A 20668-nucleotide genomic window follows, 5' to 3' on the forward strand; every position below is an offset into this window, starting at 1 on the left:
TACTTGATCACAACTCTGTGTTCCTTCAGCTTTCTACAAGAAACTTGTTTCCCTGTGTAGGGATGTCAAATTAAGTTTGTTCAATGAGCTTATCTGAGGGTATACTGGACTGTGAATAATATAGTATGTTTGAATGCATTCAAGACCCTAATGAGAAGGTTCTCAGAAGTAGCTACATGTACACTTCTTTCCTCAACAAAGGCAAATATCCATTGCTAATTTGACATTCATTCCCATGGTATTAAAACGACAGTTCTAGTGTGGGTGAAAAGACTCACTTCTAGTTTTTAAACTTCCACTTTTGTTTGACAGATGCTGAATTTTTACCACAGCATTTACCCTCTCCGAAACCTCTTCTTGAGTGCACTGAGCCTACATACACAAGTGACACAATTTACATTCTACTTGTGCAGTAACCAACCCTCCTCAAAAGGGAGGCACCTCCCTCAAACACCAAACATGGTCTCCCTGCACAGCTCAATCAAGAAAACCTTTTGGAGACTAAGGAATGCTTTTCATTAGCCCTGATTTCTTTGATCTGTTTGAATCCATCTGGGTAGCAAGAAACATGGTAAGTTTCTCTTTGTGGGTTTCACAAACAGCTGTTTTATAGTTCTGGAATTACAGTTTTCCAAGATCTCCTCTACATTTTTTTTTAAATCCAGATTTACCTTTTTGTGGATTAATTATGTTTTCACTTTGTCTAAGGAGGCCCTTGCGCTATGAAGATAAGATAGAACTGTTCTTTAAAAATTATTATCTAAAAAAAAATATGAACAGAACTTTTATAACTTAGTTATAACCGACTCCATAATCACATCACTGTTACCCTTCACTACACAACAGAAATACCCAAAATACTATAGAAGTTATGGAAAAAGAACTACAAACGTTTTATTGCATATGTTTACTATGCCAATAGTAATAGGTCAAAGAAGAATCGATTGCTTAGTAGTAGCCTCTCACCTTTCAGCACAGTTACTTGATACTGAAAATATCCTGTCAGTTGATACAGGTTTTTTTGTTTTTTAAATGAAAAAAACAGCTGTCTTTTAAAACAAAGGCTTCTGACTAAGATAAATTAACTACACAAGTTATGTTTAATATGTTGGATCCATGTATACAAAAGAACAGAGTATTTTAGAGATAATCTCTAAATAAAGTAACAAAATAAACATACTTATTCCAACCCAGCATTTCTAGATCTCTGACAAGACAGGAGTAGTATTCTGGTGGTCGTGGTATATGCAGCTCTTCTGTATTCTTTAAAGCAATTTCCTGTTTAAAAGAACATTAAAAACATCATTAAGGGAGATTTCAATATTTTTGCATCTATTTAGTCATGTGATTTTCACAATTCATTCAAAAATATTAAGCTTATGTAAAATTAACTGTACACTGCATTTGTTTTGTTATAGCCTCCAGCTAAAGCAGACAAAAGCTGTTTGGTAAATTACTTCAGATACTGCTAATGAAAACATCTGCAATTTAAAAAAAACACAGATGTTGACAACATAGTCTTCAGATGCAAATATCAAACGTGCCTCTTTTTCAGGCTAATAAATTTGAAGCCAAGCATCTTGTCTGAAAGAACATTTTAAAAGAAGGTTCTGTGAAGCCCACAGCTGTTTCCTGAGCATCACAGCCACAAAAGGAGACACATACATGAAATCCCCCATATTATCCTTAAGCAACTATATACCACTTAACATAATCAATCAAAAAAATACTCAATTTCTCAGTTTTAATACGATAGGATCCCAGAGAATAAGTTCTGGTATAGACACTTACCAGGTATGTTATAAAGCCTCAAAAAAGTTTTATGAAAAAGGTAACACCAGATTACAGAGACAAAACAAACCATATGTTCCACATGTTCATGTTGTGCTACTTGTTCTTGAAAAGTGCGCTTTGGTTAAAATTATGCTTACAGGTCATATAAAGTGAGAGCTGTTTCCAAAGCTACAGTGATTATTAATGATAACTTCCAAGAGCAAATATCAGTGCCCCTCAGTCTCAGTGTAGCCTTGTGCTAAAAGATGGCCCAACAATTAAAATAAAGAAATGGCAGGGGCCAGAGAAAAGAAAAAAAAAGGAAACGAGAGGATAAGAGAAGCACAGCTTAACTGACATGGAAAACACTGAAACGTCACCAAGAACAAGGTTTTCTTCATTATTACTAAACTGAACCCTGCACCGGGAAAAACAGTGAAATCATAAAATGAAAAAAATGGTACTTCCAACAGGATATAATGAACAATTTTTCACTATGATGACAAAGTTTTAAACTTTGAAAATAAAATAATTAAAATGTCAAGAAATTTCAAGAAAAAAAAATCTGTAATGCAATTAGCAAAATATTTGTTATTACAATTGCTGTGACCAACTTCAAGGTATCTGCTTTAATATTTTAGACTTTTTGACACATCTTCATATAATAAGGTAAACTTTACAATATTTATTCATATAATAACGTAAACTTTATGATTTAGTTAAGAACTAACAAATTATTTTCTGTTGTTTGTATACACAGATAATACAGAAATTGCAATAAAACAAGAAATTATAATTTAAATAAAATAAATTTAAAATAATGCCAATATAACTATCCTTTCTCCCCAGTTTGTCCTCTACTACTTTTTTGTGCGCTCAGGTTCACTTCATGGTATGAAACACTTTACTGTTTTGAATGAATTATACTTCCTCTGCAGTGTCATTTTCTGAGTCTAATGTATCCAGGCAAATAGACTGGAACAACTATTGTGAAATACTCCAAAACAGCACCACGTAGACATTTTTATGTCTTATTCCAAGTGCGTTTGCCTGCTTCAGCATAATCCAGTTTGGCAGGAATTGAACCAGTACTGAAAAAAGGTATTCCTATTGTAGAGCAGTAGTATAACACTAGGAGAGTATTTTTGTTGCTGTTTTGAATAAAACTTAGTGTTTTACTTCTAAGTTAAGTAGGTTGTAAGCAAGTATTCTTTGCAGAGAAGGCTTGTATAATAGTATGTTAGCAACAGACATGAAATGGTCAGTTTCATGCTGTTAACTGAAGACTTTGCTCCTCTTCTAAACCCACAGATTAGAAACTCTTAACAGAAAATACACAGAAATCTCTGTAATATTAAAGAAAAAGTTTTCTACATTTATTCATCAAGTTCTCACACTGGTGAAAACACATTGAGCAATCCACTGGTAGTGTGTAATCCCCTTGTATTATTATAAGCCCCCCCCCCCTTTTTCTTTTTTTTAAACATCTGGACAACATCAAGAATTCCTAGAAAATCATTATAAAGAGGCTAGCTCTATGCTGAACATATTGAGATCACTTGCTCGAATCTTATTTTTTCTGCAACAGTCCAATTTCCAAAGAGTACAGTCGCTTAAAATCTTAAAGGATATTTATACAAGCATTACGTGAACAGCATACATACATAATCCCCTATGAAAAAAAAATATATACCAATCTATTAAATGGTAAACTGTAAAAAAACAAAAACAACACAGTAAAACCTAAAGCTATGAGAACAACCCTTCTCCCACATACATGTTCTGTCACTTACCAAAATAGTTTTCAGCTCCACCATAAAACTGACAAGATCTGGACAACTGTGCAGCCTCTGGACGAAACAGAAGAACAGAGCATCAGTGCATTTTCATCTCTTAACTTTTAATGGTAAATAATTTCCATCTAAAATTTCCATCTACTTTTCTGGTATCATCAAGCAACTAAACGAAAGAAAAAAAACACAAAAGGATACAGCAATTAAAGAACAAAACTCCCAAGCACAGGGAACTTCAGTGAAAATTTTCTGCCACCTTCATCAAATAATGTCACGTAACAAATTTATAAAGTTTGTGAAGACTTTACACTTCATGTATTTACAAAGACATTTATGAATACTTCAGTCTTCATCAGTGAGAACAGAGGCTTTTGCATCACTCAGAAGGGTTTTTGGTTAATTTTTCTTTAAGAACTCTCCAGACCCATTTGCTTTCAGATGCTGCACATGTTTAATGGATCCCTAACCATCTTCAAATGCAGCAGATATTTACACTTCACTTTCTTCAGCTCTCTACCTTTGGTTACTCTACAGTCACAACACTTGTTCTACAAAGGGATGCACAGTCCGTGAGATAGTTTCTCAACCAGCACATGTGGCAAAGATGCCTTCTTAAAAACAAAGTATTCTTCATGACTGGAGTGCTGTTGTATCCTTGCTCTAAAGTTTCACGTGGACACAGAGATTTAACTTAGATTTCTTGACTGCCTACAACACAGAATGAGCTGGATAAATCAGTAATTCACGTGATTTCTCCTCCATGTATTATGAATAGTTTATAAGGAATTCTATACATCTATATATGTAAAAAAGGAGAAAAAAATCTGTTTCTAATTGAGATGTTAAAGAAAATTCCAGTAAGATGTCATCTGCAATTTATTAAAAAAATTCTATCCTAATCTTCAAAAAAAAAAAAAACCAACCCAAAACAAAAAAACACTACTGAAAAAAAATATTAAATGTAAGTATTTTCTAAATACTATCTATCTCACTTCACATTAGCCTGCAAATACTCAGGCATTTCAAAATAGCAAATCTTGGCTATGCAGCAAAAGGAGAATTCTTTAACACTTAAAATAGGTTCATGAGTACTAGCTTTTTACAATCATTATACATTTAACAGAATTGGTTTTAAAGGTAGCATACCTGCTTTAAAATATGCCGATATCCGTGCAGTATCTTCTTTAGTTGCCAGCTACACTCTATCCTAGACAAACAGTACTTTGTATTCATTTTAAATTAACAGTACATGATTTTTAGAAAGGATCAGAAAGTCTGGCGTCCAACAACATAAGTTTTTCTTTAAAAACCACGAAGGAAGTAAATAATACTTTAAAATTTCTTTGAGCTCTCATATTCAAAGTTATTTAAAATTTTCAAATGTCAGTACCCATGGCCCATTAAAAAGTAAGCAGACATTTACCTATAAAAACCTTTATTCTTTGCTGAAAACAACAACATAATTCTTGCAAGCTAATATGACTTCATAAAATATACCAATATTTAAAAATGGTATCCTGAAAATGTCAAAGTTACCTATAATGCAGTTTTAACTACCTGACCTAGAATGTAATTAAGCTGTCTAATACCACAACTGTTCGGTTTACAGCAGGGTGGCCTAGGCAGAAGCACAGAACACAAAGATGCCTAAACACCTGCATGTCTACACACAAGCCCCTCCCAAGACCCCCAACATTACTCTGACAAACAACCCCACCACTAAGAACAGGGGTTTTAAAGTTCAGTAACAGTGTATTAAGTGGTTTCATATCTCCTTACACATTTTTTTTTTCTCTGTAAAACTATCTTACCTTGCATTTTTCAGTTGAAAATCTATTGGTAGCAGTATCCGGATATGGAAGTCTCTACCCTTAAAAATAAGCATTTAGTTAATAGGAGGGCAAGCAAAGAAAAACAGTTAGAAACTTGAGGGAAGTATTCCCCATAGTATCAACTACGAAGCAAGAAAGTTTCTATTGTCTGACTTTCAGGAATATTATTCAGAATTTCTTCATTTAGAAAAAAAGCAGCATGAGTGACGGGTAGGAATAATCCTGTTTTTAATTCTGAAGTTGAAATACTCTTGACCTCTGTAACTCACAATACTCAGTCAGAACTCTTCAGCACATCTCATTTTATAAAGCAAAAATATTAAGCTTTAGAAGAAAAACACTATCCAAACGTGGACAAAACCAAGAAATATACTTTAAGCCAAGTCATACTGAAGTATATGAAAGTCTGTCTTTGACTCAAGTAAAAGAGCAGACACGTACCACAGAAGTACTACACTAAAAAAGAACTCGGGCACTGATTCACAAAACGTTTTCTGCAAGGATTTAGAAACCATAAACTCAACTAAGTTATGTTTCGTTGCAACTACGTTAACTACATTAACACATTTTTCTTCTTGTGCAATCTTTCTTCTTGTGCAATCCTTATGATGCAGCTCCTAAACACCATCCACTCGTCTTTTCAGTAATTATCCTGATTTGTGATCCTCCCTCTACTTTCTTACAGTATGATCAAAATAGGATTGAAAGAAAGAAGGTTTGAGAGGGTTTAACACTTCCCTGAAATGATGAAGGCGCTTATCTTAAAACTTTTATTTCAGGGTGTTTCATCTCAGTGTACCTTGAGTTACATCCACAGACTCTTGAGATTTCTCCAGCAGAAAGGTATGAACAAAAACAGGTTCCCTGTTATGATAAAATGACCAGTTCTCTAATGTTCTATCTCTGCTTCAGCAAGGCCTTCAATACTGTCTCCCCTAACATCCTCCTGAAGAAGGACGAGCTGAGCGGACAGTGAGGCGGACTGAAAGCTGGCACAAGTGCCCCCAGGCAGGACTGAGTCCAGCTGGAAGCCAGTGATCAGTGGTGTGCACCAGGGGTCAGTCCTGGGGCCAGCACCATTTAACCTTTGTTAGTGACCTGGAGGACAGGGCAGGGCACACTCAACAAGTCTGCAGAGGGCAGAAAGTTTGAGAGAGCAGTTGATACGTGATGTGGTCATACTACCATGCAGAGGGATGCGATAGGTTAGGGAAACGAGGTGACAGGAACCTCACAGACTAACAAAGGAAAGTGACAAGCCCTTTAGCAGGAGAGGATTTAAGCCCATGCACCAACACATGGGGGAGGCTGACCAGCTAGAGAGGTCCCAGCAGACACCAAGCCGACCCTGCACCAAAGGGCCTCCTGTGCTGTGTCAGGTCAAGGAGGGCAATGCCTCCCCTCTGCTCTGCAGTGAGGAGTGGCCCCTGGAGCACTGGGTCCTCAGCTGCACCCCCAGTACAAGAGGGACAGTGGCATATTGGAGCTAGTCCAGGGAAGAGCAGTGAAGTTGATTTAAGAGCCAGAAGTATCTCTCAAACAAGAAGCTGAGGGAGCTGGGACTGTTTAGCCCAGGGAAAAAAAAGGGATGAAACTTGCCAATAAGTACAAACACCTGATGAAGGAGGAGTAAAGAAAGCGAAGCCAGGCTCTTCTGAGTGACACACACTGAAAGGACGAGAGGCAGCATGTAGAAGTTGAAATACAGGAAGTCTCACTTAAATGCAATGAAAAAAAAATATTAACAGTGAGGGTAGTGCAATGCTGGAACAGGTAGCCTGAGAGACCGTGGAATCTCTACGCTTGGAGTTACTCAGAAAACAGATGTACATGTGCTCCAAAAAGCAAATGCAACCTGCTCCAGGTGACCCTGCTAGAGGACCTTCTGAGGTCTCTTCCAGCCTCATCCTTTCTGTGATTCTCATAGGCAAAACCAAAGTATCTGCTTCAGAGATGAATCCAGCTCACTGGCACATCAGTAGCTCCCAAACTCATTCAAAGCTAGTGCTAAACACCCTTAAACTAAGAACCTCAAACTTCGCTACCTTACGGTGTTAGCCCTGACCAAAACCCACACCTGTGAGCAGACGCTCATGCTCACATCTTGACCTCTGCGTTAAAGCCAGGACACATCCTAACACAAACCACGTTAAAACTGCAGCCGTGAGCAGCACGCATGTAAACACACACACACACAAGATGCACTGGAAGAGTTAAATGAAAGACTTCCCTGAGTTCTGACTGCAGAGCTACGTTTTTGTGCATGCAAGTGTGCCACTGCCCAGCTTCTGACTTTTATTTTCACAGTAAGAAAACGCACGTTTTCTTCCCCTCAAACCCCGGGCTAAAGCCCCCGCTCCGGCCTCGCCCCACGCCCGGCAGCTTTCCGCCCAGCACCGTGCCGCAGCGGGGCCGGCCCGGTCTCCTCACGGGGTAACGGCCGCCGAGCCGCGGTACCTGCGCGGTGACGAAGCCCTCGTAGGCCGTCCCGTCCCGCTTCTGAGGCAGCAGCAGCGGGCACTGGCGGAGCAGGGCCGCCGAGCCCGCCATGTCGCGCCGTATCGTCCCGCGCCGCCCCTCGGCCGCCGTTCGAACGCGGCCGCCGCCGGCAGCGCCCCGCCCCCGGCACGGCGCAGGCGCCACACGGGATGGGGGGGGGGGAGGCGGCGCAAGCGCGGCCGTTTGGGCGGGAAGGGCCGTTGGGCGGGCGCGTGCCGGCCGTTGGGGGCCTGAGGGGAGCCCGGCGCTGAGAGCGGCTTCTTGGCGGAGCAGCTCGCGGTGCCGCCCGAGGCAGGCAAGGCAAGGCGAGGGATCAGTTTGAGATTTTTTATACTTATTTCGAGAGATCCTAAGGCCTTGCGGACAGCTAAAGCCGTGGAAAAGTGCGGAAGGCTCAGCAAGGTGTCGAGGAGGCGGTGTTAGCAGGAGCTCGGCCGCTCCAGGCCCAGGAAAGGAGAAGTGGCTGCAAGTTTTTTCTCCAGCAGCTCACAGAATCATAGAATCATAGAATATTCTGAGTTGGAAGGGACCCATAAGGATCATTTAGTCCAACTCCTGGCACCACACAGGTCTACCCAAAATGTTAGACCATGTGACTAAGTGCACAGTCCAAACGCTTCTTAAACTCTGACAGGTTTGGTGCAGCGACTACTTCCCTGGGGAGCCTGTTCCAGTGTGCGACCACCCTCTTCAGTGAAGAACCTCTTCCTGATGTCTAGCCTAATCCTCCCGTCTCAGCTTTACACCATTGCTGCAGGTCCTATCACTGGTGACCAAGGAGAATAGGTCGGTGCCTTCCCCTCCACTCCCCCTTGTGAGGAAGCTGTAGACTGCGATGAGGTCCCCCCTCAGCCTCCTCTTCTCCAGGCTGAACAGGCCGAGTGACCTCAGCCGCTCCTCATAATGTCTTCCCCTCTAGTCCCTTCACCGTCTTCGTCACCCTCCTCTGGACACTCTCCAACAGTTTTACACCCTTTTTGTACTGTGGTGCCCAGAACTGCACACAGTACTCCAGGTGAGGCTGCACCGGCGCAGAGTAGAGCGGGACAATCCCTTCCCTCGACCGACTAGCGATGCCGTGCTTGATGCACCCCAGGATCTGGTTGGCCCTCCTGGCTGCCAGGGCACACTGCTGGCTCATATTCAACTTGCTGTCAACCACAACCCCCAGATCCCTCTCTGTGGGGCTGCTCTCCAGCATCTCGTCGCCCAGTCTGTACGTCAGCTGGCAGCGGCTCTCTTCCTGCAGGGCTGGGAGAGAAGTGAAAGAAGTGTTTGTACCCCTAGGTCTTGGGCACTTACCTTGGGAGAGCTGTACGTGGGGGTTGCTTGGAAATAAATCTGTAAAAAGGGGTCATGCTTTGAACTCCCTTAATTCTTACAGCATTGTAGTGGCTATTAGAAGTCCTGCTGCTACGTGAGGGCAAGGAGTGAAGATGAGACCTTGCTTGTTCATTTGAGATAGATGTTAAAAATCAGTTGTGTTCCTTCTGTATGCTGGCAAACTGCCAGTCCTTTATGTAAATTCTCCCAACGATTTGCCCGAGCATCAGGTGTACTGCGCACAAACAGAGGTGGAAGCAGGATCCTAAGATTCGCCATTTAAATTCTTTGTAGTAAATGTTTTAAGAATATGTGCTAATGAAAGTTTATAACGTATGCTGGTTAACACGATTTTACATTTTGCAACTGTCACTGATTAGTTCCAGACTTTCAGCAAATTACCAGTTACTGAGAAAGACGTGTTCTAGCAGTTCAGTTCTTTGTAAGAACAAAGGGTTGCTCTGGTGGTCATTTTTTCTTCTCTTTCAGAGAACTCTGGACAATGTAAGATTCAGTTAGCAAGTCAAAAAAAAAAGTTTTGAGTATATGCACAAACAGGTTTTAAATACTGTAACATTAATCTGTATGCCCATAGTTTGCTCCCTAAAGCTGTTCATATCCATTTTTCTACCCAGCGTGGCTCACCTTGAGCATTTAAGTTAATGCTTCATAGTTAATAAATAATACAAAGGATGCAATTAACTTCATTTTGATCAAAATATTTCTTGAGCTGTTTTATCTCAGTATCTATTACACTAGAAGTTACCGTATTTAGTTGGAAATATGTCTATGCTTTACCAAGTACAAAGATTTCTTAATTACACCAAATGCAAAACTGAAGACAATTCTTTTTGTCCTTTTGGCCATGTTTATCTTAGTGTCTAACATTAAAACAAATGTCAAGCTGCTCTAGCCAAGTGCAATTACAGATTAATATGTCTAAATAAAACAAAATATAATATCAGAACCTAAAGTTATATTAGTACAGGGATATAGAGAGCAATTACAATCATTAACTTCCTCTGAGTATACGTTACACTTTTCTTATAAAAAGCAGTTTAGCCTACAAGAAGCATCATGTTTCTTTGATCTGGCACACAGACCTTAGCATTTTAAAAACAGGAAAGTAACAAGATAACAGCAAGAAAGATGCATGACAGATACCCTTCTTACAGCAAAGGAGTCCTGGTTTGATCTTTCAGCCACAGGTCACCTTTGCTAATCATTGTTTCCCTGAAGAATCATAAAAGATGTTATTAATTTTTTGTCCATTCAAATACAGTATTCAGCCAATTAATATTATTAGGAATAATAATTAAAAAAAAGGACTTAAGTGGCAAAATACACAGTATGAAGACCAAACACTTGAAAGCAATAATCTCTGAATATTTGATAAGCTAGGTTTTGTTAGTAAAATTATCCCACAAACAGAGACAGCAAGTATGTTCACAAAAGACAATTCATGCAAAACCACTTAGTAACCTAAGAAAATGACATGATTTCCATGAATTATTTTTAAGCTTAATTTTGTTTTATTTAATGGTATTATGAAAGGCAAGAAAATAACAGTGCATTACTCTCCACGTTAGTATCTCCAACATAAACCAATCAATTTTACATGATGCAAAATTGCTAATACTGTTATTGCTGTCCTTCATCATAACTCAGTGTCATTTTATTCGTCTTGCCCCTAAGATATGACCTCTTCTGTGTATATCCCCACCTTTTTCCACAAGTCCCCTGAGTGACAGAATCTCATCCTAATCCCATTTCCATTTAGATGTTATAGAAAAGCATCTGTAGACCTCAGAGGGAGTAAGTAATCATAATGGAAAGATAATAATATGTTTATGAAATCTGGATTTTATAATAGCAAATTGAAAAATTACGATAGTATTTCAAGCCACTGAAGGTCAATGTTACTAAGAGTGTAAAACTGTCAATCAAGTGTTTTCAAACTTTCACAGTTCAGGCTGTATTTTAATACATAACTGTTTCAGAGAGCACCTCTCTTCTGAGGCAATTCCTCTGCTACCTGGTGATCACGTAAATCTGGTGGCAACAGTTGTAATGATGCCTTTTTTCACTGCAATCAGAACAACTCGATAGTCTAAAAGCTATGCCAGAAGCGTAAGTATCTGTATCTGATCAGAACCCACTGACGAACGGTGAAACTTAACCAAGGTCCTGGACAAAAAACTAGTATTTAAACTCTGTCCTCAGCGGATTAAGGGGTTTTCCTCTCTTAAGCTTCAGTTTTTCACTGCTTGAAAGCACAACACAGACACAGTAGCAGCCATTGGGACTAGATTGAACTTTCTGTGACTAAACCGTCAGGCTGTGTTTGTGATTTGAAAGAGGTTTTCTTGTACATCTCCAGCTGAATGGCTGGCTCATTGTTGTAAAAGATACTTCTGTTCTTCCGTTCGCCCTGTTCCTGGCTGTGCAGCCCCTTCTCACCTACACCCATTCCAGTTCCTGATTTCCTTGTAAACTGGATTTGTTTGTTTGCTGATTAAAAACTGATCGCTTTTTTCATGAATTTGTTTTAGGCTGGCCTGGCTTGCTGAAGCTGCGATGTAAGCACTAGAGCTAACATGAAGAAAACATCAGGAGGACACATCCACAACCTGCACTACTCTCTTTGGAAATAGCGAGGTCTTAGATCAGCCACTAAGAAGAGCACAGGTGAGAACCACCAGGCTTCCCATAATAGCACAGTCCTAATCCACTGCCTGTTATTGGCAGTTTGCATGTATCCCCCTTGCTTTGTTTTATGCACAAAATTTTTGCTACAAAATATTTGTAGTGATTAGTGTAGAGTTGTCTTACATTATACTTTATTTCTGGGTATTTAAAATCATTTTACATGGTTAAGTAAGCAGTGGATATTTTAAAATGTCTTAGGTCTAGAGGGCTATCAGAGCTCACATTCATCTTCGTACATATATACAAAATCTTGGCACTCTGTTTGGCAGATGACCCAGTGAAATGACTGATGTATAAACATTAATGCATTCACATAAATTAACTTCTGTGCATAAAGTACAGACACTTTAAGCCCAATTACATCGTCTCGAATTGTACAAATACTCCCTTTGCAGGCAGTGGCAACACCAGAAGATGAAGCCAATCCATATGTTGTATTGATTCTAAAGACACAAGAGTAATCCCTTTCCAACCTTGCAGAGCACAAACTCTTGGAGATCTTCCAAGCAGCCAGATGAAAGTTGCCTTTCAGAACCAGGGAATGTATGTTGTTAGAGATTCCAAAAGATTCTGGGCCAAAATCTGGCCTTGCTTTTGTAGGTGTCAACTGAGAATATTTCAGTGGAGGTGTGTATATATGTACATCAATGTAAATACAAAACCGATCATTATGTTGCAAGACAGAGTCTAATATTGATGTCCTAAGAAAATCAAATTGTAGATGAAAACATTGTGTTGTACCAACTAGAAGTTTATAACCCCCAAAATATTTGACAGACACTTCATGATAGCTTTGATCCAGGTCAGAATCCTCAGATTTCTGTGTAGCTGAATCAAAGCAGCACTGAGGTTGAAGTGTTAGTAAATGACATTGTATTCCTATTGTGTTAAGATGCATTGTTGACTGGCTATGTCCCAACCCTAGTGTCCATTGTGATCAGTGTTTTCTAGCACAATAAGATAAAAATGCTCATATTATCCAAAATGAGCATGGTCGTGAAGACAGAGACATATTGCTGATCATCGTTTGTCCTATATTTTCAAGGCTTCTTCACAATGAATTTAGAAAGCTTACATAATGAAAGTAAATTTTGAAGTGCAACTAAGTGTTTTTATAGATTTCAAGGTGAAATAAGAATGCAAAACAAAGGCTGTAAATTTATATGCGTTTTTAAAGTCATTCTGTATTCCCCTTTGTTGGTAAGTGCAAAGTATACCAAACACTAATTTTAAGAACACTAAGGTCAGAAAGGTTGCCTAGTACATTACAAATGTACTTAATTACTTTTAATTTTTGAACCATTTGAAAGAGTTGCCTGAAAACTCACAGAAAATCCAGCCATTTTTCATGGATAGCAGTCTATAAATCAGGGCAAATCCATTCTGTGTCTTAGAAAGGAAGTTGAATACTTACTATTCTGTCTAAATTTAGAGTTGAATGTGGTCAGGGCCTTAGAAATTCATTGTGTCTGCATATGTACCTCAGGAAGAAAGGTAGTGTTTGTCTAGATTGTTTTTCAAGCCAGTATATGCGACTCCAGTGCTTTTATGGAAAGCAAAAAGTTTACATTATCCACTTTATTACATTCAACTTTATAATAGTTTTAAGTAAATGCATAAGGAGAGCAGACTATAAAAGTAGAGAGAACACTGTGCAGAAATTAGAAAGAAAAAAGAAAAATACATAATGTATGATGTAAAAAGCAACAGATAAAGAAAATTAAAAGGATTTTACTAGAGAAAAACAATTTCATTTTATTGTAAAGCTCTAAATGAATAAAATAAAGTCTTTGAATGTGAAGATGATTAAAAAGACAAAATCATTAGCTAAAGATATTTACAAGTTTAGACTTTCATTTTGATTGTAATTTTAATTAGCTGGACACTGGGGGGGGATGAAAATGAAAGCCTACATCATCTACTTACTCTTTAAATTGCATTCCACCTTAATTTTCTGCTCTTCAGTTCTTAATTTTCCTCTATTTTTGTTCTAAGTAATCCGGTTATCAGAATAAAGTGATTTTCTCTCAGCCAGGTTTAACATTCAGTGTTTGAGTCTGTGAACCAAAAGTTCACCCCACTGCTTCAATTTTTATTCTTTCAATAGCAGAAACTCTCCAGGAAACTTTTCCAGTCTTTTGTCTGTACAGCAGGGTTCTTTATGTACACATGACAGTTATGTAGCTAATAACAAAGGATTCTATTTTAAAAATAATTACATTCCATTTACACAGTTTCCCACGGAATTTACTCATAAAATGCAGGATGCACCAAAAGATTAAATGCCATTTTCCTGTTCATTAAAGCCATTTTTCTAAATGTAGCTGAGTTGTTTGCTTTTTTGTCTTGGAAGAACCACATACCCAAGAAGTGGTTAGAGTCAGTTTATTCTTAAACAAAAGAGCTAATTACATTTAGGGTGTGTCTGCAGCATACATTTAACTTGCAGATTTGCATCCTAATCTCAGTCAATGGCCAGATACTGCTTTCTGAAACAGCACTGCTGGATGCTGAGGTCATTGTTGACCTCTAACTGTCCTTTCTATGCCAAAAAGGGCTTCCTCAAGTGGTTTGTCTAGGTGAAGAAACACAGTGGATCCTGCTTCTGGCAGAGCCATCCAAATTGATTTAAATACTTGATTAAAGTGATTGAAGAAGATTATGAAGCCTTTTCCAAAAAAACTCTGGAAACAGAAATCCAGAGCTGAGATAGGTGCTGCAGGTATGTGAGCAACAGTCTAGTTAGCGTGTGAATGTCTGTATATGTGAAGGATTCCTCACTGTTTTTGCCTTCCCCTGAACACTTCATGTTGTCCAGTAATATGGGATTCTTCTGCAAGTTGACTTGTAGGATGACTTGTGTTGCCCCACAAGGAAGAGCTGTGGAAAGGGCATAAAGGGCCTATTAACACGTTAGGGTATTAATCTGCACTGAAAATAGGTTTTATAGAAGAGGGAGCAAACCTGTATTTCAGCCCATGACCTAGCCAGATTAGCTGATCTGAGCTAGAAGTATCTACACTGCAACTGATGTTTTCTTTTAAAGGTCAGCAGAGGAGTTAATACTTTTCTTCAGTAAGTACTTGCTCCTTTCCAAATAATGTCTCTTAGGAACAATTCAGTCCCGAGAGTTGTTATATACTGTTATTATAGGACTTGATTAGTTTTAGCTGGCTAAAAATCAGCAAGCATAGTTTGATCTTGACAAGATCATTTCATCTCATTGTTTAAAAGCAGTTCACTCACAGGCCCCCATTTCAGGGAGGAACACAGATAGTCACTCAGGCCCTTTCTGGAAGATGGTTTACACTGAATATATAAAAATCTTCAGTGTAACCTACAAATAAGCTCTCTTTTTAGAGTCATTTTAGTTCAGATCAATAATGTGCTTTTGAACCAAATCTCTGATCGTCCCTATATTCTGTACTTTGATTCACATCACAGTGTAGTATTGACGCACATGAACTAAGTACCCTTTGGATTAAACTCAAGTAGACAATGCGGTGGTGCACCCCAGATGCAAATGAGCATTCAGTCAATTGAATATGACTACCACTAGTCTAAAGTTAAAAGAAAAAAAAGAAAAAAAAAGGAAAAGTGGCATGGACATCACATCTTCATTACCACCTATTTTGCTTTGTTACCACTCCTCCTGGTTTGCGAATGCTGCTAATGTGGGCGTAAGTTTAAGTATCATCTACCTCAACTTCAGCACCTCCCTATTTCTAGTGGTACTCATCTCCATTTTATAGAATTAGATGTTCATCACGTAGTCACCCTCTCCCAGCTATCTCTAATAAGTTCAGACCTCTGCCGAAATACAGTTGTCTGTTCCCTGGGCAGAACAGTCAATTGCAAGTGTTACATTTAAAACCAAAGGTCCAATTACAGGACCGATTTATGATCTCAGTTGAGCCAATATAAATCTGATATAGTTCATTGACTTTAACCTGACTGCAGTAGCTTTATTCCCGGTTTGCTCATGTGTAATAAAATTGAGTTCAGACAATGGCTTTGATCATTACTTTTTAAAGAATTAACTAGTAACCTAAGTTGCAATACAGAGTCCTTCCACCTTTGAAGCAAGACTTCATAATTATCACTTCTGGGTCAAAAGCATATATTCAGTCCAATGGTGCTTCAAGGAAATGAAGTGTCTAAGGATTTTGCATAAAGAGTTGTGAGGTGGGCACGTGGAGATACTAACAAAGCTGTCTAGAAATGAGGACTGGTCATCTGGTAGGGTACGCACACACACACACACTACACAGAAATACAAAAAGAAAAAAAAAGCAAAAAAAAAGCTCTACCCAAAATAATAGATAAGGTTAATTTAGTTTACACAGGTGTGCTGTGTAAGTATTATGAATTTTTGAGGCTTTCATTTGGCCAGGTTTGGTGGAATTCTCCAAAGGAGAGGTTCACTATGCAGAATCTGCAAAGGCTATGTTTCTGCAGACTGAGTATTTTCAACAGCCAAATAGAGAACAGGCATTTTAGAGTGTCAGTGCTTCCATTGCTTCCATCCTATTTGGGGGGGGGGGGGGGGGGGGGGGGGCACATGTGGTAACTTAGCATTGTCAAGCTAATATCTGTATAGCAGGAACACAACCCTTCAAGAGTTATTTAAAACACTTAACAATAGGCTTTTGCTCTGTATTACTCAGCAGAAGAGCCTGTCTGTCTTTTGTGACTAATGCAATTTAGCAAGGCAAATCTCTGTAGACAAAATTTAGATTTTTTCCCCTAGTTCATTCCCTTATTCCTGTAGGAGCATGGAAAATTTCTGGGTGTAACATTAGATATGTAATAGAAACTTCAATACAGTTTAAAAGAACAAAATGCAAACAACAAAAGAAATCCTACAGATTGGAAGAAAATCCCATCGCATTTTTGTGCATTTTTCAGAATGTGGTTTAAAAACCCAGGTAGGCACATATGGCTCCATAGCATGCAATGCTATTGAATAAGCAAGCACCAGTACTATATAGTCACTTTTTAAACGGAACTTAAAATATTTTTTCAAGTTTTAGGGAAAGAGTTCCCTAAAAGATGCTAGATATTTAGCATTTATATCATCCTTCCTCTCCTGCTATTGTTATTTTTTTCAAGTTCTTTATCTTCTATCTTTCTGGAATTTCATTAACAATAGTACACATTTTAACTTTTTTTTTAAAAAGAACTTTTTGTAGTTCAGGTATCTTAGATGTTGGCAATAATTCAACATCAGTACTATTTTTAGTTTTTCCACCGTATTCTTGGCATTTTCTCAGAGTCCAGGGAGTAGTTTGTATTTCAGTGTTTCCCAGTGCTTTAAAAACTAGCAGAAATCTGTCAAAGGAAAGATACAGCAGCGGAGCTCTCTTTTGAGCTCTCACAACCAGCCTAGTCCCCTGCTTCCTCTGATAACTATTTGTGAGCTGCCAGAAAAGAAAGGAACATACTCTCATGGATAACTTGCTTATGTTAAACAGTCCAGTTGAAGTATGATTAGCCATTCCCCATTTTCAAAAAAGAAGAGTCACTTGAGAAGATATTTAAGTAAACATATAGTTTGGGAATTTATTTCGGAGTTCTCCAGGTCGAGCTTCCTCAGGGGAGCTCTGATCTAGAATTCTTTAAGATTTATGGAGATCCCACTTTACTGTATTGAGCTTTATTTTTATCAAATTAACAGAAAATGCAAATGAAGAAACACTCTACTCGGTCACCTGCTGCAAAATAGCTACAGATAACTGATTTTCAGAGTCAGTGACTAACTTACATAGGAACAAATGACTAACTTCAGACAGGAAATGCTAGATCTAATAAAGCATGTGGGGACTTAAGGCATGATTAAAACAGAATTCAGACATCTAAATGTAAACTGACATAGCCTATATTAAGTATATAACAAATAAACATGCATCAACTAAAGGTGAAACTCATAACATTGAACAAAGTTTTCTTACCTAAAAATCAGACTCTTCTACAATGCAATCTCACACAGTACTATCAACTTCTGAACGTATGGTAGCCCTGGGTTTATCTTTGCATCTTTGAATGCTTTGAATTAGTCTCAGGTGCAGGAATTACAGAAAGAAAACATGCAGAGACACAACTTTTTGAAGAAACAACAAAACTAAAACAGGTTTAGAGAATTATCCATCAAATTACATTTTTAAGAGTGGCTATTAAAATGTTGATGAAAAACTATAAGATGATGAGTCAGGGACACTAAACAACTGAATGCATGGGTTCTACAGGATATTACACTAAGTACTAAAAATTTCACTTTATAACCCAGTGTGATTAAATAGCATACTGCTGAAAATGCAGATGTTATACTACTATACTTAAAAAAAAAAGCCTTTTAAAGTTGTTTCTAATTAAGTCATGAAAGATCACAAAGAAAAGGGAGAGAGGCTTTGCTAAGAGTGTAGCCATATGGAAGGACTAGGTTTTGAGGCTGATCTTTGAAGTTTCATTCTTCAAACTACGTGGCCTTGAAGCCACTGAGAGCTCAAAAGACCTGATGGTGAAACTGGGAAATGTTGCAGTTCTGTTGTACTACTCATTAATGAGTGTGAGCTGCTTATAAGGAAGCATTATTATTAAGGAAAATCTGTTTTTAGAATGACCTTGGACTCATATTTCCAAGGTAGCTAAAGAGAAAGTAACATTCACAGAACTAAAGATTCTTGCCAGATGTGTAACATTCAAATCTCAGTTAAGCACGTTTTAAAATGGTAGTGATGGTGATTGATAGAAAAAGTCAAATATTCCACCTACTTTTCAAAACAGAGCCTTTAATATAAAATAAAGCATGAGGAAGGACAGCAGGGTTTATGAAAGCAATCATTTGTATATGGGATTTTTTTTTTAATAATCCTGACTTCTTAGGCATTAGGCAAGAAACTCTGAACTAAAGAAAAGTGTGAGCTTTCTGTTTATGTTTTATATGCGTTAGAAGCTCATGTCAATAAGTATTAAAATACTCCATAACACATTTGAGATTGCACATCTTGCTTAATACCAAAAAAAATCAGTAAGGATACCTCTGTAATAGTGTCTTCTGTATTCCAAAGGCTTTTCTTCTGCCATTCAACTCACTGTCATGATTTTTTGTCTGAAGAAAGCTCTTAACCATAGCAAATTATGGATGAATATCTTCAGGTATGGGAACAAGCCCATCAGTCTTTATCAGGTCTCCTTTTTTCTGGGGTATTCCATCCATACATGTAAATCCATTTTTAGAGGGTCAGGTCTGGGTCTTTTTCACTATTTTCTTCTACATTACTAAATTCTTCTAGGCTGACCAAGAAGTGTGTTTCTGTTCAGTCTAATGTTCTGTGTCCCTTACAGAAATCAAACATCCTGATTTGGGAGTTGATCATCTTCACTTCTCAGCAGGTCAGTAGTTATTACCTGATTCCACTCTGTCCACATCCTCCAATATATGAGTCAAGACATTCATAAAAATCAGGCGCTGGTGGAATTGTGAAACATACGCATTCTTACGCACCTCTTCTGAAAAAAGAGTTGAAGGAACAAATTCTTTATAGTGTTGGTCTTGCAGGCTCCTTAGCTGATATCCCAAACTAAATGCTCTCTTGCATTTTTGAGTTCTAGATGCGATCTCTTCACCTCATCTTCTAGGGAGCTATTTTAGGTAGATTGCATTATTCATGTCTTTCTTATCTCTGAAGTTTTTGTATTTTTTGTTTGTTTGTTTGTTTGTTTTAGTACAATGACTGTAATATTAACCCAGTTAGCAGTGTGTGAATTGACACAAAATGATCCAGCCTTCTGGTGGAGTTCAACTTATATTCTATCTCTGAACGTTACATGGGTTTTATGTGGAACATCTACTCCAGAAAGCACATTGGCTCCTATAGCGGTGTGATACATTATAGATTTCATGCAGCCCAATCCATTAAAAGCTTCATCAGTTTCATTAACTGTAGTTTGTACATCCATTGCGGAAGACAAATTTGTTTGATCATATGCATTTGTAGTTAGCTGTTATATCTAAGAATGTTTCCCCTTCCACTCTTTTTAACTCTAGCCAGTGGCATCCCCTCTGTAGAGAGAACAGTTTGGCTTCATCTCCTGAACATTTTATTTTCTCACTTTATTTGAGCATTGTGTGGCTGTTGGTTTTTCTTCATATTTTTACCATTATTACATTTCACATACCTCTCCAAACATGTAGCCTTTATTTCTAGCATTGCAAACTAGTATTTCAAGGGTCTGGTTTGAATATTTATATAGAAACAGAATAATTAACTCTGTTTCTTCATAGCCATCTAAACTTGGCTCTCTGAGTGTATCCCCAGGCATGTCATTTGCTTTTGTAAACTTCAAATTTTTTTGCTGGACAAAGAACAATTTGTAAAATCATAACGATATATAGTAAGATGTTCATTCTCCAAACAAGTACATGGAAACCGAAATTAATCAGATCTTTTTTATTTTCACAAGATTTTTTAATATTTAGATAGTCTATATTTATTTAAAATGTTGTTATGTTTCTTCTAGAGTTGCCATTTTTCATTAAATGAAAAATATCCACGACCATTCTCCGGTGCCTCTAGATTTTTTATAAAGAGCAAATAATTTTATAGGGAAATAAAAGACCTGAAAAAGATAGAATCTTCCTCACAATATATTTTAGCTGCAATTAAAAAGCAAAAATGAATAAAATTGTTTTGGTCCACTCTTCTGAAAGTTCCGTGTGTGGGCTGTCATCTAGAATAT

At 38.0% G+C, this 20668-nt stretch overlaps 2 protein-coding genes across 3 annotated transcripts in view; one reads left to right on the forward strand and one right to left on the reverse strand.

Annotated features, from left to right (window-relative positions):
• The window catches only part of FANCL (FA complementation group L), a 31388-nt gene extending 23378 nt beyond the window's left edge, over positions 1 to 8010 (reverse strand). The window contains exons 1-5 of one of the 2 annotated variants that reach the window (XM_083830108.1): positions 7856 to 8010; positions 5378 to 5436; positions 4713 to 4773; positions 3567 to 3623; positions 1181 to 1278 (exon numbers count right to left, since the gene is read on the reverse strand). In XM_083830108.1, coding sequence (XP_083686234.1) covers positions 1181 to 1278; positions 3567 to 3623; positions 4713 to 4773; positions 5378 to 5436; positions 7856 to 7948 — 368 coding nt within the window. In that variant the 5' untranslated portion in view covers positions 7949 to 8010. The remainder of the gene's footprint in view (positions 1 to 1180; positions 1279 to 3566; positions 3624 to 4712; positions 4774 to 5377; positions 5437 to 7855) is intronic. The other variant, XM_083830109.1, reaches the window with a different exon arrangement.
• A 156-nt stretch (positions 8011 to 8166) lies between these two features.
• The window catches only part of LOC310897015 (uncharacterized protein), a 547020-nt gene continuing 534518 nt past the window's right edge, over positions 8167 to 20668 (forward strand). Inside the window, exons 1-3 of the mRNA XM_083830110.1 lie at positions 8167 to 8683; positions 11773 to 11908; positions 19274 to 19321. The gene's annotated coding sequence lies outside the window, so the exon portion shown is untranslated. The remainder of the gene's footprint in view (positions 8684 to 11772; positions 11909 to 19273; positions 19322 to 20668) is intronic.

The sequence above is a fragment of the Anser anser genome, assembly GCF_964211835.1.
Source record: "Anser anser genome assembly, chromosome: 3".
Lineage (NCBI taxonomy): Eukaryota > Metazoa > Chordata > Aves > Anseriformes > Anatidae > Anser > Anser anser.